The sequence below is a fragment of the Amblyomma americanum genome, chromosome 5, assembly GCF_052857255.1.
Source record: "Amblyomma americanum isolate KBUSLIRL-KWMA chromosome 5, ASM5285725v1, whole genome shotgun sequence".
Taxonomy (NCBI): Eukaryota; Metazoa; Arthropoda; class Arachnida; order Ixodida; family Ixodidae; genus Amblyomma; species Amblyomma americanum.
In genome coordinates, this window is record NC_135501.1 from 105,712,923 (window position 1) to 105,734,181 (window position 21,259).

Sequence of the window (21,259 nt, forward strand, 5' to 3'; positions counted from 1 at the left end):
GCTTATTTCCGAGTTTCTCTCTTCCCTCACAGATCAAACATGGCGGGTGGTTGGTAGTATTGTTATTATAGCGAGTCGCTTCTGTCAGTGTTTCACCACCATTGCTTAGACACCACGGACGGGAAAGGAAAGATGTTTCGAGAGGCTTCATTTCTTGCATGCGTGCTGCGGTTGAGCCTTAATAGCATGAGTGTCAAGAAAATGTGTTTTTGCCAATCTATCTGCGTGCGCTTTCAGCGGCAGGCGTAACCTGCTGCACCAACCGTGTAGCTTCCATCTTTTTCCTTTACCATTCTTCAGCGCTGGCTACAACTTTACAACCGGCTTTTGACGTTGCCTGCTATATGACGTGACGCCAGCGGCGACATCTATGGATAAAATCATGGAGGAAGAAAGAAATTAGAGGAGAGGCCGTCACATGACATTTTTTGAAGCCAGAAGCGAGCTCTGTGCACTATTGTTCGGGCGCGGCGTTGTTTATTTTTATCCGCGCTCTTGTTTACGTTTCTCCGCGCGCGCGTTTCAAAGCACGCGAAGGAGCCGGCCTAACGAGACTCCAGTGCGCGTGGCGCTTGGTTTCTGGCCGCTGTTCATGTACGGGAGACGTGGGAAATGTTCGTGCGAGACATTCGGCTGCTTCCAGTTATTGCTCTTTGCCGCGTCGTCTCCGCGCCGTCCTCGCTCTCTGGTTCGAACGAAACAGTCCGGCCTAGTATGGTCATAATCGAGTAGCATTCGACGAAGGCACTTATCGCAACTGCGGTAAGCGCGGGAAGGAACTTTCACTTATTGCGGTGGCCCACTATGGTACCCAGTGTGTTTTGCCGCTTTTGCATGCGTCGTTTTGCGAAGGCGGAGGTATGTATCTGTGTGTTGCTTGCAGGCTGCACTTGGCGAAATATACTGGTATACTTACATGCGGTTCATCCTAGTCTCTTGTTAATCGCATGCAGGGATAGAAGGTTAATTTCACCAGATGTGGTGAAGGGCACAAAATTTTCGATCCTTGAAATTGTGTGTAAATGTGCAGCTGCTGCCAAAATATAGCAGATCAACAGAAAATCTAACCTAGCATACACTTTGAAGAGCATGCTTGTTTGTGTTCTCTGCTTTTTTCTGATATAAACTGTTACCCATGGTGCCACTGAAATAGAACTTGTTACTTTGTGCCGTGTATCATCTTTCATTCCTTTTTATGCGGTGTGTCTCGGATCGCGCTGTGTATTTCATAATGCTAACCAACTACCCCACATTAATGCAGTGTAAAGTACTGTGTTGTGTTTTATGGCACATAAGCAAATCAGGGCATCATGTGCCAAACTTAAGTTAAGGAAAATTGTTTTCTGAAGGCAACATTGGTTGTAAACGAATGTTCATTGCAAAACTAAGTAAAATATTTTTTCCTTAGTTTTTCATGTTTTGTGTATGAGTATGAAATATGATTAACTGTTAGGTGATCTACACATTTTTCACAAATCGCTTGGCCTATACGGAGACGGCATAAGATAACTTCAATGAAACGCTCCTGGTGCAAACGTGACCTCCATTCACCTAGAACTGGCTTTACCAAGTGCAGTTTGTTCTTTACTTCATTGTTCCAAGCTGTCTGCCATTTTTTCCTTAATTCCATTTGTACTAATCTAATGCAATCGTTAAAGGACATATTAACTTTCTTTATTTCCTTGCCACGAGATCGAGCAGCGCACAAATCTGCTCTCTGGTTGCCTTTTATTCCGATATGACTCGGGACCGAGCACAGTTTTATGTTTTTCTCCTGGAGCTGCGGCTGTTACAATGTTGTGCATGATGTCACCAATCATAGGAGCGATTGCATTTCTAGAGTGGAGAGCAGTAAGTAAACTTAAGGAGTCTTTGTAAATAATACTGGTTGCAAGGTTCTCGTAAACTATTTGTTCAATTGCTACGCAGACGGCGTAACATTCGGCAGTGAAAACTGATGTGTACTGTGGAAGCGTACTTCATCCCAATTACCTTTTATCACTGCGCTTCCAAAGTAAATATCTGTTTGTGAGCCATTGTATAAAAAGGCGTGAAAGTACTGCATTTTTCCTCAAGTGAAAGAAATTCTTGTGTTATATGTCGCAGTGGAGATTGTTTTTTACAGAACTGTGTCAGAGTAAAATCACAGATTTTTAGGAAAATGATACGATGGAGGCAGTGGATTTCGTCTTCGAGCAATGCCAAGTAATGTCAGTGCAAAGTATTGCCTTTAAACTAAAGCTCCCTAAAAATTTTTAGTACATGGCTCTCCCTGCAAGCTTTCCGTGTCCACCTTCTGGCACAAAGCTAATATTTAAATGGCCGTCAGCAACACTTTCTATTTGAGAGCATATGATTTCTGAGTGGACCGCTGTCAAGTGTCCTCATGAGGTAGTAAAAAAAAGATCTTTCTTTGGTAGAATGAATTTAGAGCTTCGTGCATGACATCCCTGAGCAACGTTTTTGATGTCGAGTTGTTTGCATGCTATGCTCGCATAACAGTGGGCCACATTCTGGCCACACTTTACTCACGCTTTCTGGTGGATAGCACAACTTTCTGAGTTTTATGCTGAATGAGCGTGCAAGTGTCTGCTTTTGGCTGAGTCGTGAACAATGCTGCCATGCATGGTCACACCCCAGCTTACACTTCAGCCTGCCTTTTAATGCTGCTCTTGTTTTTGAACGTTGCAACCTGTCTCCATTGCATATATTCGGGCAGCTGTGTCAACAGGGCCTTCTGCTACAGCACTGAGGACAAGAAAAATCCTGCAGTATTTTGTTTTTGACCTTGATTACTGTATTTATCTTCATAACATGTTTTTGTGTGGCTGCCCATGCTAGGAATGCTTTCTCATATAGCAATGAGGATGGACAAATATGCTAAAAACTTATAGTTCTCGACCCTGAATGTGTAATGTAGTATCAGAAAATGTTCATAAAGGTGGCCGCGCCAACAATGGCTTTTGATTCACTACTCCAAGAGCCACTCACAGGGGTGACAGAAACAGAGAGGGCCGAAGTGCCTATAGTGGCACATCAGGAGAGGATATATGGCGGTAGGGGTGTCGCCCCCCTCCCAAAGCCAGAAAATTTACTTAGGAAAACCATGCTCAACCCTTTTTTCTCAACGAAAACAGCCCATGAAATACATATTTCAAATAGGACTGGCCCTCTAAGAATGATTCATAAATCCACCCTTTGTAGCACTGCAACACAGCATGTTGTCATAATATATATGACCGAAGCTTTTCAGACTGCTTCTAGAAGTTTAGAAGTATCCAGTGGCTGCAGTAAGTTTCAAATTGCTGTGCATTATTCCAGTGCTGTATTTCGTGTTTAATGTGCAGAGCTGCAGCTGTACGCACCAATTTTCGCTACTTGTGAAATACTAGCTTTTACTTTTAATGCATAGTAGCAGACTTTACTTGTGATCAATAATACAGGCAATGAAAGTGAATTTATTGTACGTAATGAACTCATGGAATTATTTTTCTTCAACATAACCACAGGCATCGTTGAAATTCAATGCACATGTGGATCCTCACTTCACTAAGTGCTTTTTACCACAAATAACACTATCACAGAGCATGGGCACAATAAACACGTGTGAGAAAAGGCCTCCAAATACAGTTAGAGCTTCGCCGTTTTCGCACTTCCTGACCTTGGCCTCAGCCAGAAAACCAATTGCAATACCTGCTACAGAAAACTGGTCTGAAAATAGCACGCGATCAAAAATACAGACTTGACCTCGATATCAATGAATACACTTCAACAAAGCACACCACAGAGGCAAATAGCTCCCGGACGCTTCATACATTATACACTTCAAACGGGCACGCAACAAAGTTTCTGAATACTAAGTACAAAGCGAGCGCAGCTGCTTCCTTTACAATAGCACTCTGCACACACACACACACACACACACACACACACACACACACACACACACACACACACACACACACACACACACACACACACACACACACACACACACACACACACACACACACACACACACACACACACACACACACACACACACACACACACACACACACACACGCGCGCACACACACACACACACACACACACACACACACACACACACACACACACACACACACACGCACGCACGAACGCACACACATGCACCCAGCCACCGCCTCCGCATAAGATCCGCCACTAATGGCATCTCCCCTTTTACTAAGCCGTAGTCTAAGAGATAATCTTTTTTTTTTGCTTTCGCGTCGCTTACGCCGAATGCTTAAACCTTGTCATGGCTCTAGAACTGGCACTTCACTGGCAAACACGAAGAGAAAAATGCATCGGACCGCTTTATAAACACCATTAAGCGTAAAGCGAATGGGCATGTGCCCATGGTGTTTAGAAAAGTACAAACCGTTAAGCTACGTGCAAGAAAAAAGCTATGATTTGCGCAATTTCTCGCCATAAGTAAACAAAGACCGAAAAACACGTCGGACAGAAACGCTAGACTTCAGCAGCCGCCAATCTTAGACTGCATCTAACCAGCCCAACGTTTTGCTCTCAGTGCGCAAGGAGACTTCGTTCATGTTGAACGGCTGAGCGCGTCCAAGGCTTCGGTTTGCTGAGAGATCACAGGCGGCTTGACGAGCCGTGCACAGCCAATATTGACATGAAAAGCATGCAGCAGCTACGATTCTTGTGAATCCCGACGGATTGCTTGTGAGTAGAATGTTTTGCACGTAGAAAGAAGCTCATCTTGCTCTAATGTCGAGAGTTTGCTTTCGGGACGTCGCGCGACATTGCAACAAAACTATGCTTGAAAATGCGGTGATGAGTTTCCACTGGAATAGTGCTTTGCATGCAACTTTCATAGCATTATGAGGTGCTGATGTTTGCACGCTTTTAAGGCGAAAACCTTTCTGGGCTCATGAGTGGCGTGATAGGATGTTGTAGACGGAAGTTGTCCGCACGAACTGTCAATCATAAGCTATGTTGTAAATAAAACAAAAATGTCAAAGTTGATTAAGTAACAGTTGTAAAGCAACTTGTATGTAATGATATATAAAAACCAGAAATGAAAAAATAATTAAAAAAGCTAAAATAAACAACAAAAACCCAGCAGAAATTGCAGGAAATTAAAATATAAATGAAAAATGAAGGAAAAAGCGGACAGAAGAAGGTTTTCGCATTTGCGCTCATAAGCAGACTTAACTGCACGCCTGTAATGTTTTCTTTGGTTCCCATACAGACGCACCACTTTGCCCCTCTTCATCCCTATATACGGTGTCTTGTGCAAGACAGCCACGCTATGAAATATAAACGACTGACATAAACGCACGTGAGTCCAGCGGCAGACGTTTGCCGGACGTGCAAACAATTCTGTGCCAACGCTGTGCCGTATCGAGCGGCCTTTGTCCATAAATTCCGACCTTGGCGCTGGTGGCACAAACGGGTGCTCGATCAATATGCAAATAGAAGCGCTTCTGGGAGCCCTCGCCGTATGTTTCCAACACGCTACGGGTGAGGGTACCCTGCGCGCAAGTGAGATGCGTTGCCATGCGCTTAGTGCTGTCATAACGAGACTGTTTTCCGGGAACTCTATCGCGAACGGTTGATTTTAATCAGCACGATGACATTAACACCAGGACACAAACTGATGAAAGAATACCGAAGTAAAAGAGGTCATTTAAATATATCATTTTAAACTGTACGTTTCATATCCGGCAGGCAACGCTGCCAAAGCTAGCGCGCTTGTTCGCGCAAGCTACACTCTAAACACGAATACCCGTATATGGGAGTAATAATGGAGTGCGCTAGCGGACAGCTCACCCCATTTGTATTCCTTTCTGTTTAAGGAGTAAGTCCGCGCCCATAAAGTAGTTCGGCATACAGCCAAAGTGATAACAAGCATATTTTGCTGCGACTAACCGTAAGTGCCGTGAATGGCACCTTCAGAACCTCGTTTTACCTCTTGCCACATTTTCGACCTGCTACTCATCGCAACTTCGAGAAGCAAGAATTGCATGTGGCGGTATGATGACCGGTTGGTAGGGCCCTTACTCTATCCGTGCTCGAAAAAAAATAGTTCACACTTCGTGAGCACGATAGCGTGAGAGCCCGAACACTGAGCACCTCTCGGCTTCGACCTTGATTTCAATGCTGCCGGTTCGTTTTGCACTGCTCTTTGCTTTCGTCCAAACACTCAAGGGATTTTCGAGGGAAATCTGTGATACGTGGCGGAGTAATATGATTTCGCGGACGCACTACTTCCGCAGGCTTCGCAGCGTTGCCTGCTATGTATCAGACGTAGTATAGCGTGGGTTACTGAGCCTTTACTAAATCGAAAAGATCCAGAATTTGCGCCTCTTCCTTTGCAAATAAATCACAGTAGAGTTTATTGCTTATCCTGAGAGCAAAAGTGCTAATGAAATTCGCCGACACGTAGTGGTGTAACGTAAGTCTTTAGGCGCACTATGGACCTCCTGGTGACCGCACGTGCTGTGATTTCCGTAGTTTCCACTGCAGTTTGAATTAGCCAGTGCCAGTTCCTACAGGCGTGAAAATATCTGTAAATTCTTAGTAGTTATAAGACCATCCCTTCGTAAGTACTGGATGGATGCTCGGTGTATGTAAATGGCGGAAAGGAGCCGCCGCGGTGGCTCAGTGGTTATGGCGACCGGCTGCTGACCCGAAAGACGCGGGTTCGATCCCGGCCGCGGCGGTAGAATCCCGATGGAGGCGAAGTTCTTGTGACCCGTGTACTGTGCGATGCCAGTGCATGTCAAAGAACCCCAGGTGGTCGAAATTTCCGGAGCCCTTCACTACGGCGTCCCTCAAAGCCTCAGTCGCTTTGGGATGTTAAACATCCATAAACCATGAACCAAACTGAATGCAACGGAAGTGGCCTTTGCCCCAGGACGGTCTCTTCCGGACTTTAAACCCTCATACCCCAAGCCAAACCTAAATGTCGGATGTATCTCGGTGTAATTCCTTCGCTTTACAAGCCTGATCAGCGTAGGACAACTTGCAGTGACGTCTTATTTTAACGTGGGCCGGAATTTTAAATTCGGCTGTAGTGATAACAACAAAATAAAAAAACTGTGAGCAGTGCACGAATGCCGCGGTGGCTCAGTGGTTAGTGCGCTCGGCTACTGATCTGGAGTTCCCGGGTTGGAACCCAGCCGCGGCGACGGCGTTATTATGGAGGCAAAACGCTAAGGCGCAAATGTGCTGTGCGATGTCGGTGCACATTAAAGATCCCCAGGTGGTCGAAATTATTCCAGAGCCTCACTACGTCACCTCTTTCTTCCTTTCTTCTTTCACTCCCTCCTTTATTCCTTCCCTTAGGGCGCGGTTCAGGTGTCCGCCAGTATATGAGACAGGTTACTGCGCTATTTCCTTTCCGCAAAAACCAATTATTATTATTATTATGCACGAATGCCGTTTCGGGACTTGGCATTATCAGGAATTCGGAACATGCGCTCCTAGTTCCTCTGGCTGCCACCACTTCGCGCATAGCTTTGAACATTAAAAAATTGCGTGTTCACATCGTCCATTTTGAAAATTTTGAAAATTTTTCCCCGAAATTGTTGGCCATGACAATCTCGTCACGTCTTCATTAGTCAGTGTATGTTTCTAAACTAGGCTAGGGCTTAGTTAAAGCATTCGACGAAAGCCGTCATGTCAACTTTTCTCGTCACGACGGCGTCCCTCCAATTTCTCTTCATTTTACTCTTCTTTCTCTTCTCTCTTCACTGCATGGATCGGTGCGAGGAACTACAACGCGCTTCAATTGCACGAAGGGTCATGGTAGGCTCCCAATAGCAGCTGTCACCGCAAAAACCACTCAGTTGCTGTTACCCACTTGCAAATTATTTATACAAAAAAAAGATGAAACTTTAACGAGCGTTAATCGCAGCCACTTCGGTGCATTTGCTCTAATTATAATCAAGAACCAAATTCGGAAACGTTTTGAAAATTCTGCTCGTGAAACGTGGACACGAAACGTCTGGGGGCCAGTACTTAAGTGCATTCTACAATGAAATGTTGCGATGAAACTTAAGGCTCAGAAAACCGTATTCATGAGGTTAACCAAAAAAAAGCAGCCTTTTATACCCTTACGCTCTTCCATCAATTCCACTTTCGGAGGTAACTGAATATAAATATCTTGGCGTGACGATAACTAATAATCTAAGCTGGAACAAACATATAGGTAACGTATGTGCATCAGGTTTTCGTAAACTTTGTGTCCTCAAGCACAAATTGAAGCATGCTCCTGCAGACTTGAAATTTTTAGCCTATTCATCATTAATCAGACCCAAGTTAGAATATGCTTGCATTGTCTGGGACCCATTTACTAAAACTAACATTCAAGCGCTTGAAATGATCCAGCGCAAGGCCATTCGATTCATCTTTTCAAAATACCGTGCAACCGATTCACCTACTGCCATAATGCGAGCACACCGAATTCAAACATTGCAGGTACGACGTAAAATTCTCAGATAAAAATTTCTTTTCCTTCTCAAACATAACAAGTTGTCAATGTGCCCGGATCCCTACGTCAAGCCATTTTCCGCTCCACGACCAACAAGACATCGCCACTCTGATTCACTAACTCCATTCACCGCCAGAACTAACCTATTTAAATACTCCTTCTTCCCTCGCACCGTAACTGAATGGAATACTTTACCTTTAACAGCACTATGTGACATAGATTCCATTCAAAAAATAGAAGATTGACGCCATCAAACTTATTTTGCTTTGTGTTTCAAATTTTCTTTCAGTGTTTTTTTTTGTATATTCATGTTGCACTGTATTGCCCCTCCTGCTAGGGCCCAGAAGGGCTTGCAGTATTCTGTAAATAAATAAATAAATAAATAAATGCACATTTTTTTATACGTTACTCCTACTGAACGTATTTCTGCGTGTGGTACGCACGGCCTGCTCTTGCGTGCTGTCTTTGTCGACCGCAGCGGAAAGATAGGAGCGACAAAGGAAGAGTAGCGGTGGTGATCGTAGTTTCTGGACTCTTTAAAGCAGTGAATTTGCTGCTGAAACGTGGACAACTGGAAGGGATAACTCTGGACTCGTGTATTTCTTTCATTGCTTTACGCTTTATTCGTCCTGTTCCCAAATAACAACAGAATCTGAGAAAAATCCTACGGTTGGTCGAAGAATGGAAGGTCTGTTCTGCAACTTAGTCATTATTTTAAGATGCGCATTAAAGTTCGTTCAAGCATGACATTTTCCTTGCGTTTTAGCTAAACCGCGTCGGTTATCTTGCGAACAGGTCAGTTTATCGGTGCCAGTTATCTGTTCTCTACGGCACTCGCACTCATGAAACGCTCAATGTGCTGCCTGAAACCTGCTAAACCATTGACAGGTTTACATGAAACAGTATGGAGCCTTTCTGGTGCGAAAATTTCATATAGTTTTGTGCCAGTTGAACTGTGGAACATTTGTACGATCATTTTTTTAACTTATTATTATAATGGGGGTGTGTCAGAATTATATCACCTAGCTTTGTTCAGATTTAACTGCATCTTATACAGGCAACTGTGATTTTTCGTGTTATGTTTGGTGCCACTATTAAGCTGCCAGCTATAATATAAATTAAAAAGACCCAATGAAGAACAATAAATGACTTAATGACTGCATCTCTGCATTTTTATTCTGCGCCCACCGCAATATCGTGCACATGGCAGGCAACATTAAACTGAGTTGCCCGCTTCCGAAGTCGTCACACAGCTGGCTTTGTTTCAGCGCCGTCATAATCGATTGCTGCATCAACCTGCAAAACCAAAACCTCGCCGACAGGAAAACCAATCTACAATATATGAGACCAGATGGCGCCACCAGAACGTCACATGCAAACTCAGTCGCTCGGTGGCGGCACCGTAGAAAGAGCAACATGAGATCTCCGAGGTTCCATGACAACCGTTACCAGGATAAACAAAGAACTCGCCGGGGATCTTTTGCCTCTTTCGGCTGTTCTCTTTTTGTTTCGGGTATGTCTGGCGACTTTAGCGGCATGCTTCTTCGTGCGTTGTTTTTTGTAACTTCTTAGCCTCGTGCGTGGATTCCATACGCGTCGTATCGACGCGTATTGGCGCTTTTGCGGCGCCTCGCCGGCCGCGCTTCAACGTGCACACACTCTCGTGTCGGGCACGCAAAGCGAGCGAGTAGCCGAGACTCCTATCTGCACTGTTTACTAGGGAACACTACATCGTTTGTTCGTAAAGGTGTTCTGTGTTCGCGGCCAAGAGTCGTCGGCGTGGGGTCCGTCGCAGGCATCGTTCTTTAGGCATGTCACGCCTTTGATTCCTGCCTCGTCTACATGTTCCACTGTACCGATGTTGAAACCCTCTGACCGCTGTACTCTGCCCAGTCCGGTCGAAGGGGATCAAGAAAAATGTATGAAGAGCGGAGACATTCTTCGAAAAACGGCGAAAGTGAGTTTATCGAGCTGCTACAAAGATAAGCAAGCAGAAAATAAAGGCCAAGACGGGTAGAAGACAAGATACGGCGCTGAAAGGGAACCGGCGTACACTTTCGTCGAAGTGCCCTGGTCCGAAAGTAGGCTGCCGGCTTCGAGTGAGCTGTGACAGAGGTGAGTGATACTGTGGCTTTCTTGGAAAGAAAGGCTTAAAGTGAGTGCGCGTGGGCTTTCTCGTTGAGCAAGTCTTATCAAGGAAATAAATGCAAGCAATTGCAGTGGCATGCTGCAGTACTTCGCCCCCCCCCCCCCCCCCCCCTCATGCCGTGAGCGGCCCGAACAATAGAAATGCAAGCGTCTATTGTGTTGAGGACTCCTTCCAACAACGCTGCCTCCCCCCCCCCTCTCCATCTTTCTCTTCGTCGTGATTCGAAGAGGCGAAGCCCATAGAATGTTACGCCTTGGCACACTCACGCGATATGCTCCCCGTACTACTCATTACAACGCTGGGAGCGGTACGCAAGTTCCCGGTGCCCAGAGGTGCCCTTAAAAACTCATTTGGACGCGGTGCCGAGAGGACGGCGAGGGAGGCATGGAAGCAGTTGCGGCCGTGCTTCCGAATGCAGCGCTGGATTGCCGTCGCAATGTTTTCTTGGATCAGGTAAAGTTTAGGAGCGTAGCGAAACGCTCTAATGGATCTCACGCGCTTAGTTCCGCCCTTTTCGGATATTTTTCGGTGATCATTCCTCTCTTCATCGCAAGACATTTACCACGGTGTAGAACTGCCTTTTGGGATCTCTTAGGCAAGTGCGTTGGTGCTACGTGTTGTAGCGGCGTCAGTGTCATGTAAGTGAAAACATTTTACGCTCTGAGTTTTGCGTCTGTTGTATCCGAGAAGGGATTGCTGGCTTAGGACTTGCTTAGAGCCTCACGGTTTCCATGCGTGTTTCTATAAGTATTACTTTTTTCAAGCAGCGCTTGTCATAAACCATGCTGCAGCACTTTTTTTTTTCTACCAGGCGAACAATATAGCGTCTTGCCGGGTGGTGCACGAAAAAAATGAACAGGCGTTCTAGTTCTGATACTCTTTTGCTAAATTATTTTTTCAGAGTGATGCTAGGCGCGGCTGATGTGGTATGACATTATGATATGATCACCACTAATTCATCCAATTTTTTTCTGGGTTTGCCTTCCTGTAGCGCTAGAAAATGTTTTTCTCGATCCTTATATTACAGCATGCCCGTACGGTCCCAAGTGTCAAGGCTGCCGTGTTCCTTACGATCGCCATGACTACGAAAGTCTTTTGCTGCCTAGTCATTTGAACTTGAGCGACAATGCGGAGGACGTTTGGCAGAGAACGTCGGTTGCAGGCGTCTTTGACGGTGTCAGTTCTCGCTTGAAATGGGCGTGTCTAAGTTACAATAATTATTGTGGGACTGTAAAAAGAATGAAAAATAGTGTCCCTGCCCGTGCCATTAAGTATAACGGGATAAGTTACAAAAAATTATTGTGGGACGATAAAAAGAACGGAAAAGAAAGTGTCTCTGCCCGTGGGCTAATTTACAGCAAGAGAGTGCTTCAACTAGGAAGTTTTTCAAGGTTTAACGCAGAGGCTACGCGCTGCGCTGCCCCACCAATCTATCACTCTCGCCATTGACCCGGACGAAGCTGCAATGTCTGCGCAGTTCTGAATGCGAAAGTTTCTTATGTAAGACGTCGATGAACGAGCTGAGAAAATCTTTTGTCCCGACACTATAAACGGGCATATTACTAATCAAGTATTTGATTGGACTTAAACTTCCGCGTTCTGCGAAGTGTAGCGATGATTTTAGGAAACTTACAGGGCAGGCAACAGGGCAGAAGTAGACGTGACAGCTACCGAGGAATGCACCCTGCTTATCTTGTGATATGAGGATAGACACAGTTAGCAGTGAGAGTAAGCTTCGCTTAGAAAAGGAAACGTGTGAGAGATCAGGCGCGCATAGTATCAGACAACAGTGTGCTTGACGACTGAGCGTACCGCCGGGTCTGAACAAACTGAGCGGAGGCTTTAATGTACGTACGTCTGATGGGGTAAATGACGACGCTCTGAGAGACACTGTTACGTGATGAGAAAGCTTAATTATCTGCTCTGATTTTCAGTGGTCATGCTGGGATTCCAAACAATTGTGGACAAAAGGAGTTTGAGTGGGAAACCGTTTATGAACGCAATTTTTCTTGTAATGAAAGATTCCACTGTAACAATCAGTATATAGGGAGATCACCCAAAGGCAGTATTGTATTTTTTTATTAACGTTTTTACTATCGTCAAAAGCGTTCCCATTGGTTTTCTAATGCAGTTTTAACTATTCGATGCGATCGATGGAAACCATTTAAAAGATTTTGCTACATATCAGGAGAATATAACATTTACTTTCAATGTTTCTGTAACAGTGTGTTACAATTTTCCAATTTTAAAAATTTTTGTCTGGGAATTTTGGGCATGACCACCCAAGCAACGGAACCGACATGTTGTATGATTGTATGTAGGTTCCGAAACTTTAGGGCAAAACTCACCGTAGTAAAAAGCATTGCAGGCTGAGCCTCACTGGAGAATATGCTAGCCATATCTACCAAACTAGGACCTTTCACTTCTCTTTGTTTCACTCTCACCCACAAAGGAGAGACAATCGTAGCTTTGGTTGCCACGAGGCGTACTGCACAAAATTGTAAAAAGCAGTTGGGGTTCTCAAACGCAGATCAGGAGTCAAGTTCGCGGCCGTGATGCACTTGAATGACTGTGAGATCGAACTGGCTGTTCTAGCTGAAGTATATTTTCCCTTCGAACTGTTTCATGGGTCCAGCGATTCGGAACAGTTCGCTAGATTCCGTTGTTTGACAGCCATGAGAACGCCTTCAATCGAGATTCCAGCGACCATATTAGTATCGTAGTTGAGAGATAGCTTGGGCTGTAGAACAGAAACAGCGAATGGGCTTCAAAAATGCGACGGAGTCACTTCAGTAACATCCAAACGTGAACATGGTGTCTTCAGCAGAATTGTTGGCGATACTGGCGCTTTTTAAAGTGGAAACAAAGGAAAGTTCACAAGATTCTCCTTTCCCTGAAGTAAAGTGCGACAAAAAGAGTTCAGTGCTCTCCAATGCATCTTCCCTTTCAGAAACGCCTTACTTTAGCTGTTGGCTTAAAGCTGCTAGGTCTTTCGCCCTAACTTCGGGCGGAAATTAGATGGCGAAAACTGTGCCTATCTTGTCGCTGCCGCCGGGTTCTCCCCCCATATGCTTTGGTGCTCGCTCACACATATGATCGATCACTATAATACATCAAATGATAAAGAGAGGTGGTGGCGGCGACGCACTTTGACATGAAGGGAATTTCGTTCGTCAGGATCGGAACTGCATTGAACGGGCGAATATCCAGCCTTGCTCATTTTTGGCTACTATTTGTCCCCACCTACCTTGCTCGAGCATTGCCTGGAATGGAGCAAAATTTTCGTGCAATCCCATGGTGGCCTAGTGGTTTGAGTATCTGCCTTTTATGCGGGATAGACGGTTTTCGATCCTGAATGCCCTCGGGTACCCACCGGCAACCTAAAAGGTACAAGACTTTTCCTGGCCTCGTGATCGGCTTCTCTGGAGCGAAATTCGTCGAAAAAAGGTTCTTTGACCCCACATTGCGCAGAGAAAAGAACATTTCTCCATGTGGCCCTTTAGTAAGTTTTTTTTTTGCGTCATAAAATTCGTCATCTTCATCAAACCCTTGTAAATGCGCGACTTTGCAGTCAAAGCGATGGGGACGCTCGATGCCTGTTCTCTCGATGGACTTAAGAATGTTTAAGCCTTGAAAGCCACCTCAGTATGTCATGCTTTTTAGAACAGCGTAACTTGCAGATATGCGTTAGGTTATGTGGCACCTTAACGATGGTCTTTAATTGTTTGTTTGATGTTGGTTGACGGACGAATATTAAATGAGAACGCTTGTTATGACGTCGACGACTATGGTAGGAAGAGGAGCGAGGTACGGATTTGTGGGTTCTCTCTCGCAAGCTTCTGTCCGCATCCCACCTGTCTGTACTCCGCTGTTCCTCATATAACTTTACACGAGCTACGCGGCATGATGGAGGTGAGACACTTACTACATCTCTCATTTAGCCATAACCAGTTATGAGCGCGCTGAATGCGTGATTATCAAGAATGTTCGCGTGGACTTCTAGCGCCGTAAAACAAGTGTTTCAATCATCTTCTGGCTACAAAAACAGTAGCGCTGAATTGAACTTTTATTGCCTCAAAATATTTGCAAATTTCTTTCTTCAGCAACCCCACAAAATGGGAGAATTAGTTCAATTTTAAATAGCTGTCGCCCTACCTTGTTTCATACACGTTCCTCTCAAGAGTGTGGCAATTTTTTACTAAATAGATGACAATAAAATGCCTTTTGCACGCTCCTCGAATTTGACTGAAGTTTTTGCTCTTGTGTGTAGTTGTTGATGGCCTTGAAAACCAAGATAAACTATTAAACCTTCTTTGTCTTCTTTAGTTTTATTTAGCGATGTAGTCCGCCCTATCGCTATCACATATGGAATATGCTCTATTGACTGTGTTAGGAATCTATTGTATGAGGCACTAGACCGTGAGACCTTTCATTGGTCCCTCAATGCATTTAAATGTGAAAATATTATTGTTTTGGGGAAGGTCATTGTCCAAATGTTCTTACGATTTGGACAAAATGACACAGCCATTTAACATTCATGGCCTATTATTGACATCTGAATGTGTCACTTATAGTAGAGGGTTGTCATTCAGCGCAGCGGAGCACTTTAATCACGTACAGTTGCCTCACCACTACGCGTGCTCTTTAATCCAAGTGTGTCAGAGGGTCGGCAAAAGTACATGACAGTCGCAAATGCATACAAACACAAAGCAAATAATTAGTGGACGTTAGCGAGATTTTGTAGCGAGATTCGGTCCCTGCAGGTAAAATATGTCGTTTCTGCTGCAATTTTTAATAAGATCATTTACACTGCATTAGATATCAGGCTTTCGCGTCGTCTCAACCTTGGGCAAATCATGTAGAGTGGGCTAGAACGGTTTCCTATTTTCTAAATTGATTCACGATTTGATTGCTGTTAAGCCTGACCAAATGCGCTTTTTTCCAGTTGACCTGCAGCGGCAGTTTAAGACAGTTTACCTCTAGTGGGAAACCTTTGTGTTTTGTATTTACGTGGAGGAACTATGAAAGAAAGCTGTTCTGAAGCCGTTGCTTTGTGCGTACGTAATAGGCGTTGCACGTAGCATTTGCATCGTAAGTTGTTTTTCGCCTTCGCTCAATTGAAATTTTACATAGCATGCTTGCCAAAGCTAGGACCGTTGCAATTGCTGTGGAACGTCGTATATAGAGGCGACCGTCTTACGAAATCAGTTGCTATCTCATCACCACGGACGGTCGCTTTACCGCTAAATTCAGTTGGTCGTCTGTATAGTTCCTCTGTTAAGTGAAGGATTGTTTATCTTTCTGAATTCGTATTTTTTTCACAGCAGCCGGCGCTCATCACGACCTGTTTCACGGTGATGGCCGATTGGTATAATGATAATTCAGAAGGGCAAGCTATCAATGCTTCGGCCAACCGAGAAACAATACACCGATGACAGACTGAATTGAGCGATAAAACGAGTGCCCGTGGTGCAGAGACAGCAAGGTTTCGTAAGACGATCCACAGCAGTCGGCCACCGCCACGAGAGAGCTGCCCTCGATTGATCCCTTTGGTCCTCGTGAAGCGTGACTGCTGGGGAGAGGAGAGGCAGCGGGGAAGGCGGTTCCTGGAAGCGGGCTAATAGGCTTCTCTCACGCAACAGCGACTACCCGGCGCGAAGCTGTGTTGCCGATGGAGCGCTGCGGACCCTTTGCGCCACATGAGGCAGGCACATGTAGGGGACATGTCTCGTTCTGGCTACGAAGGCTAGTGTCGCCCATGCACGCCACACAGAAGTGCGCAGAAGTTGACGATGTGCAGAGGACCCGCCGTGAGCTTGCTTGCTTGCTTACTTGGCTTGTATAGACAATTGTGATGACCCCCATGGAATGTCACACTCGCTCACCCTCCAGAAGAATGTTCTCCGAACATTTGACTCCCTGCAGCTCCCCTTGTCTTTCTGAATCGCCTCGCACAGTGCGTCCGACAAAACACTTTTCGCTGCACTCAACACCACTGCACAACACCATATGCCTCCGCTGTCATAACTGGCGTCTCCAGGGGCAGCACTGATCTTCTTTTACAGATAAACATGAAACTCAGCACCCAAGCCTCTCCTTTCTAGTCCAAACTGGACGAAATAAATTTACCACAGTTACAAAGGAGCTCCCACTTCTAGCACGATCACGGCACAGACAAAAATATAGATAACGAAAGGAAGTAGGGCAGGTTCTGCATGCGCTCCGCATGCTCTCCTGTGAAGGTGTTACTTAATGACAGAAAGGTTTAACTACTAACTCCGATAACTTAACACATACGCATATAGCAATGTTATGAGCTGCGGCATTACACAATTCTGACCAGTTCACAACTCCGCTCTGTTTACACCATTAGTCCGACTTAGCTTTCCGATTTCGCAGCGGATATCGGCCTTCATGAGTCATACTAAGTAAGTCTGTGACCCTTTGTCTGCTTTGGGACTCGCGAGGGCTCGTGGCAGGAGCCTCTCCTGGCGTTATCTGCGCGGCAACCTCGCGCGCTTCTTCTTCTAGCAATGCATGAAGTAAATCCGGTGGCATTCTGGCCGTCACCTCTGGCGCCTGCCGAACAAATGCAGGAGAGGGCGTTTCTTGCGAACTATCTGCGCGCTCCGCTTCACTTCTGTCCCCATCAAAGTCCGCGCTTTCCCTTTCCTCATTTCGTGAATACTGAACCGGTGCCGACTTGAGGCGATTTGCGTGTATCCTTATCAAGCGCCGGTTCACGTCTCGGACTCTGAAGTTTACCGGAGAAAGCTTCTCGACAACCTCGCACGGTCCTCTCCACTTCGTCTGGAACTTACGAGCTAGCCCAATCTGCCTTTGGCAGTTTTCAATGTACACGCTGTCCCCCACATTAAACGGCGCGTCTCTAGCACTGCGATCGTGCACCTCCTTCCTGCGCTTCGCCGCTTTCTTTAAGGCCTGCTTTGCGATGTCCCTCGCCACTTGCAAGCGCGATTCTAGCTCCACCTTATAGTCGTCCAGTGAAGCGTATGGGACACGACGGGGGCCCTCTGGCACTTCACTAGGCTGGTCCGGGTCTCGGCCGTAGAGAAGAAAGAATGGCGATTCGCCCGTGCTCTCGTGTGCTGCGGAATTGTAGGCAAACATTGCATACGGGAGCCACAAGTCCCAGTCCCGCTGGTCGCGCGAAACAAAATGCGACAGGAACCCGGCCACGGTTTGGTTCAGTCGCTCCACCGCGCCGTTGCAAGCCGGATGGTACGGTGTTGTCTGCTTCTTAGCGATCTTAAGCAGCTCGCAAACTCTCCTCATTAGCTGCGACACGAAGTTCGTTCCCCGATCTGTCAAGAGTTGCCTCGGGGGTCCATGTCGGAGCACGATCTGTTCGACAAATGCTCTTGCAACCGTGTCTGCCTTCTGATCTGGGAGTGCTACCGCTTCCGCGTATTTTGAAAGGTGATCGACAAATCCTAAAATGTACTTGTTTCCGGAAGTGGTCGTGGGCAAGGGGCCCATTATGTCCATACCTGTCCGCTCGAAGGGAGCCGAAACCTCAGGGAACGGCTGAATTGGAGCTGGTCTTCGTCCCTTGGGTGTTTTTCTTTCGAGACAGGAATGACACTTCGCACAGTAGTCTCTAACATCCTGTCGCATGCCACTCCAAAAGTACAAACGCTCCACACGCCTGCGTGTCTTCGCTACGCCAAAATGACCGGCGCATGGCGCATCGTGAAACGCGCGAAGAACCCTTTCTGTCCACGACCGAGGTATGACGACTCTCTCCCAAGCGGTTTTCTCTGGTCTCCCTTTCCTGGTTGGCCTCGTGCGCCGACACAGGGTGCCGTCTTTGTCAATGAAATAACCTAGCTGTTCGGGGTGAGACGGTGCGCCCTCTAAGCTTTCGATTATTCGCTTCAGGTCAGGATCTTTGCACTGCTCTGTGCGTAATTCGGCGGGGTCGACTACGGGGACAAACTCATCTATAGCTGCCACGGCAGCTGTGCGGCTGAGTGCATCAGCATTCAGATGTGTCTTTCCTGACTTGTGCTCCACGTCAAAGCAGTATTCCTGCAGGTGTAGATTCCATCTAGCGAGTCGCGAGCTAGGGTCCCTGACACTCATCACCCATTTCAGAGGATGGCAGTCTGTGACTAGCTTGAATTTGCGGCCGTAAAGGTAGCATCTGAAGTGCTTTACTGCCCAGACAACGGCGAGGCACTCCCTTTCCGTAGCTCCGTACTTTTGCTCTGTGGGGCTCAGCTGTCGGCTAGCAAAAGCAACGGGATGTTCTTTGCCCTCGATAACCTGAGATAGCACGGCACCAACTGCGAACTTTGACGCATCTGTGGCCATAACGAAGGGCAAATTAAAATCCGGGTGGCGCAACAGCGGTGCACTCATTAGCTTCCTTTTCAGGGCCCCAAAAGCATTCTCCGCGTTTTCGTCCCAGCGAAAGGCGACATTTTTGGCTGTTAAGGCGGTGAGCGGCTTAGCGAGCTTGGCGAACTCCTCTATGTGCCTTCGGTAGTAACCGATCAGGCCGAGAAACTGTCGGACCTGGCGGACGCTAGTCGGGGATGGAAAATCCGAGACACACCTTAGTTTCTCAGGGTCCGGTCGCACGCCGTCAGCTGAAACAACGTGCCCGAGGTATTTCACCTCGTTTTTGAGGAATTGGCACTTAGAGGGCTTCAGCTTGAGACCCGCTGCTCTTAGTCGCACCAAAACCTGCTCAATATCGCGCAAATGGTTATCAAAACTGTCACTGTATATGATAATGTCATCCATATACACGAAGCACAGCCTCCCCAGAAGACCTGCCAGGATAACATCAGCGGTTCTCTGCCAGACAGCAGGGCTGTTGGCCAGACCCATCGGCATTCTTTTCCATTCATAGTGCCCTGAGGGCGTGTTGAATGCCGTTTTCTCGGCATCTGCCGGATCCATTGCTATCTGCCAGAATCCCGCCGCCATGTCCACTACCGTGAAGTACCTGGCAGAGCCCAGCTGAGAAAGCGTCTCCTGTATATTGGGGATGGGGTATGGATCGATGCGAGTTACGGCATTTAGTTTGCGGTAGTCCACTACCAATCGATACGAGCCATCTGGCTTTTCCACCAATAGTGCTGGTGCTCCCCAGGGTGACTTTGAGTGTTCGACAATGCCGCGATCAATCAGGTCCTGCACCTGCCGCTCTATCTCCTCACGTTGGGAGTAAGGAATCCTGTACGCACGCTGGTAAACGGGCGATGAAGTGCCGGTTTCTATCCTGTGCTTTATAACGCCACAGCAGCCCAAATCCAGGTTGGACGCGGCGAATACTTCCGAGTAGTCGTTCAGCAAACCAGCCAGAGCCTCCCTCTCCCTGGATTTTACGTGAGAAAGATCGAACGACACCTTTGGAGCAGCCGAAGGACTAGCATGCTCTACAGTTGCGAGTACCGTATCGGTGGGCTCACGTTTCTCTATCGCAGAGGTGAAGAAAGCCAATGTTTTGTTCTTGGGAAGGCTCAGTGGCTGCTGGCTACAGTTAACCACCCGTAGGGGCACTCTGTGGGCGTCATTAACTGTCACGAGGCACGCGGCTGCCTTCAGGCCATTGCTGAGAGAGTCGACCGGCTCAAGCACTCCCACGGCGCCGCTCTCTACATCTGAAGGCACAAACGCGTACAAAATGTGCTCCGACCAAGGAAGGACGACCGCCTCATCGACCAGCCTGACGGCAACCCGCGAATATACCTTCTCCAATGATCCCGCTGTTTGACGGGTGTCAATATCGGTAATGCGAATCTCAGCCCCTCTCCTGTTCAAAAACGGAACTTTTGATCTGCCCGCATTAACCTCTTCCTCAGAGAATGAGACTACTACCTTCCCTTTTCTCAAAAAATCCTGCCCTAATATACCTGACACTCCGTTTGGCAGAGACACCGTGTCCGAGCATACGTAGCAGGGGTGCTCCAATGCAATTCCGCCGAGAGAGAAGTGTAACCGGTAGAGTCCACTTATGCCAAGAGGATCCCCCGTTATGCCTACAAATTTGGTTGCCATACCACCAGACGCTTCCAACACCTCGCGGTTCCCCTTCCTTCGAAGCGTGTTAAAACTGCTCTCCTTAAGCAATGTCACCTTTGACCCCGTATCTATCAACAATTCCATGCAACAACCATTTAACTGGCAACGCACAACAGGGCATGCCTCGTCGGCCACACAAACTACCACCACCTCATCATCCACTGCTCCCTCCCCACGCTCCTCAGGCTGGGGAGGACTATCTAGTTTTTTGTCTCGGTATCTGGAGCCCCGCTGTAGGCTTGCTTAGGGCGTGTCTCGCCTGCTTCTCTTTGTGGCTCCCCACGGCGCACGTTTTGGCAGAACCTGGCGATGTGTCCGCGACCCTGGCAAGCGAAGCATACGATTTCTTCAAACTCTCGCATACCGCGCCTGTAGCTTTGTGGCGGTCTCCGGTTTCCAGCGAATGGGCGCTGTTGAGCGCGCGCTTCAACCTGGCGTTCTACCTGCTGAGATAGCAGCTGTTCTAAGCGATCTAACCGCTCTGTCAAGAGAGCAACCTCAGGGTTGAGCACCGCTCTCTCTATGACGCGTACTCTCGCTGCGGCTGTCGTTAACGCCTCATTTTGTTCCTC

At 46.9% G+C, this 21,259-nt stretch overlaps 1 protein-coding gene across 4 annotated transcripts in view; it reads left to right on the plus strand.

Annotated features, from left to right (window-relative positions):
- The window catches only part of LOC144134895 (cyclin-dependent kinase-like 4), a 108,621-nt gene that overhangs the window by 45,108 nt on the left and 42,254 nt on the right, over positions 1-21,259 (plus strand). The window contains exon 1 of one of the 4 annotated variants that reach the window (XM_077667700.1): positions 9,905-10,597. The exons of 2 other annotated variants lie outside the window; for them this stretch is intronic. Coding sequence is in view for 1 of the 2 variants with exons in the window: in XM_077667697.1 (XP_077523823.1) it covers positions 10,903-11,084 (182 nt within the window). In the remaining variant the exon portion in view is untranslated. Of the gene's footprint in view, positions 1-9,904; positions 10,598-10,884; positions 11,085-21,259 lie in introns of those variants that run through there. One more of the 4 variants, XM_077667697.1, reaches the window with a different exon arrangement.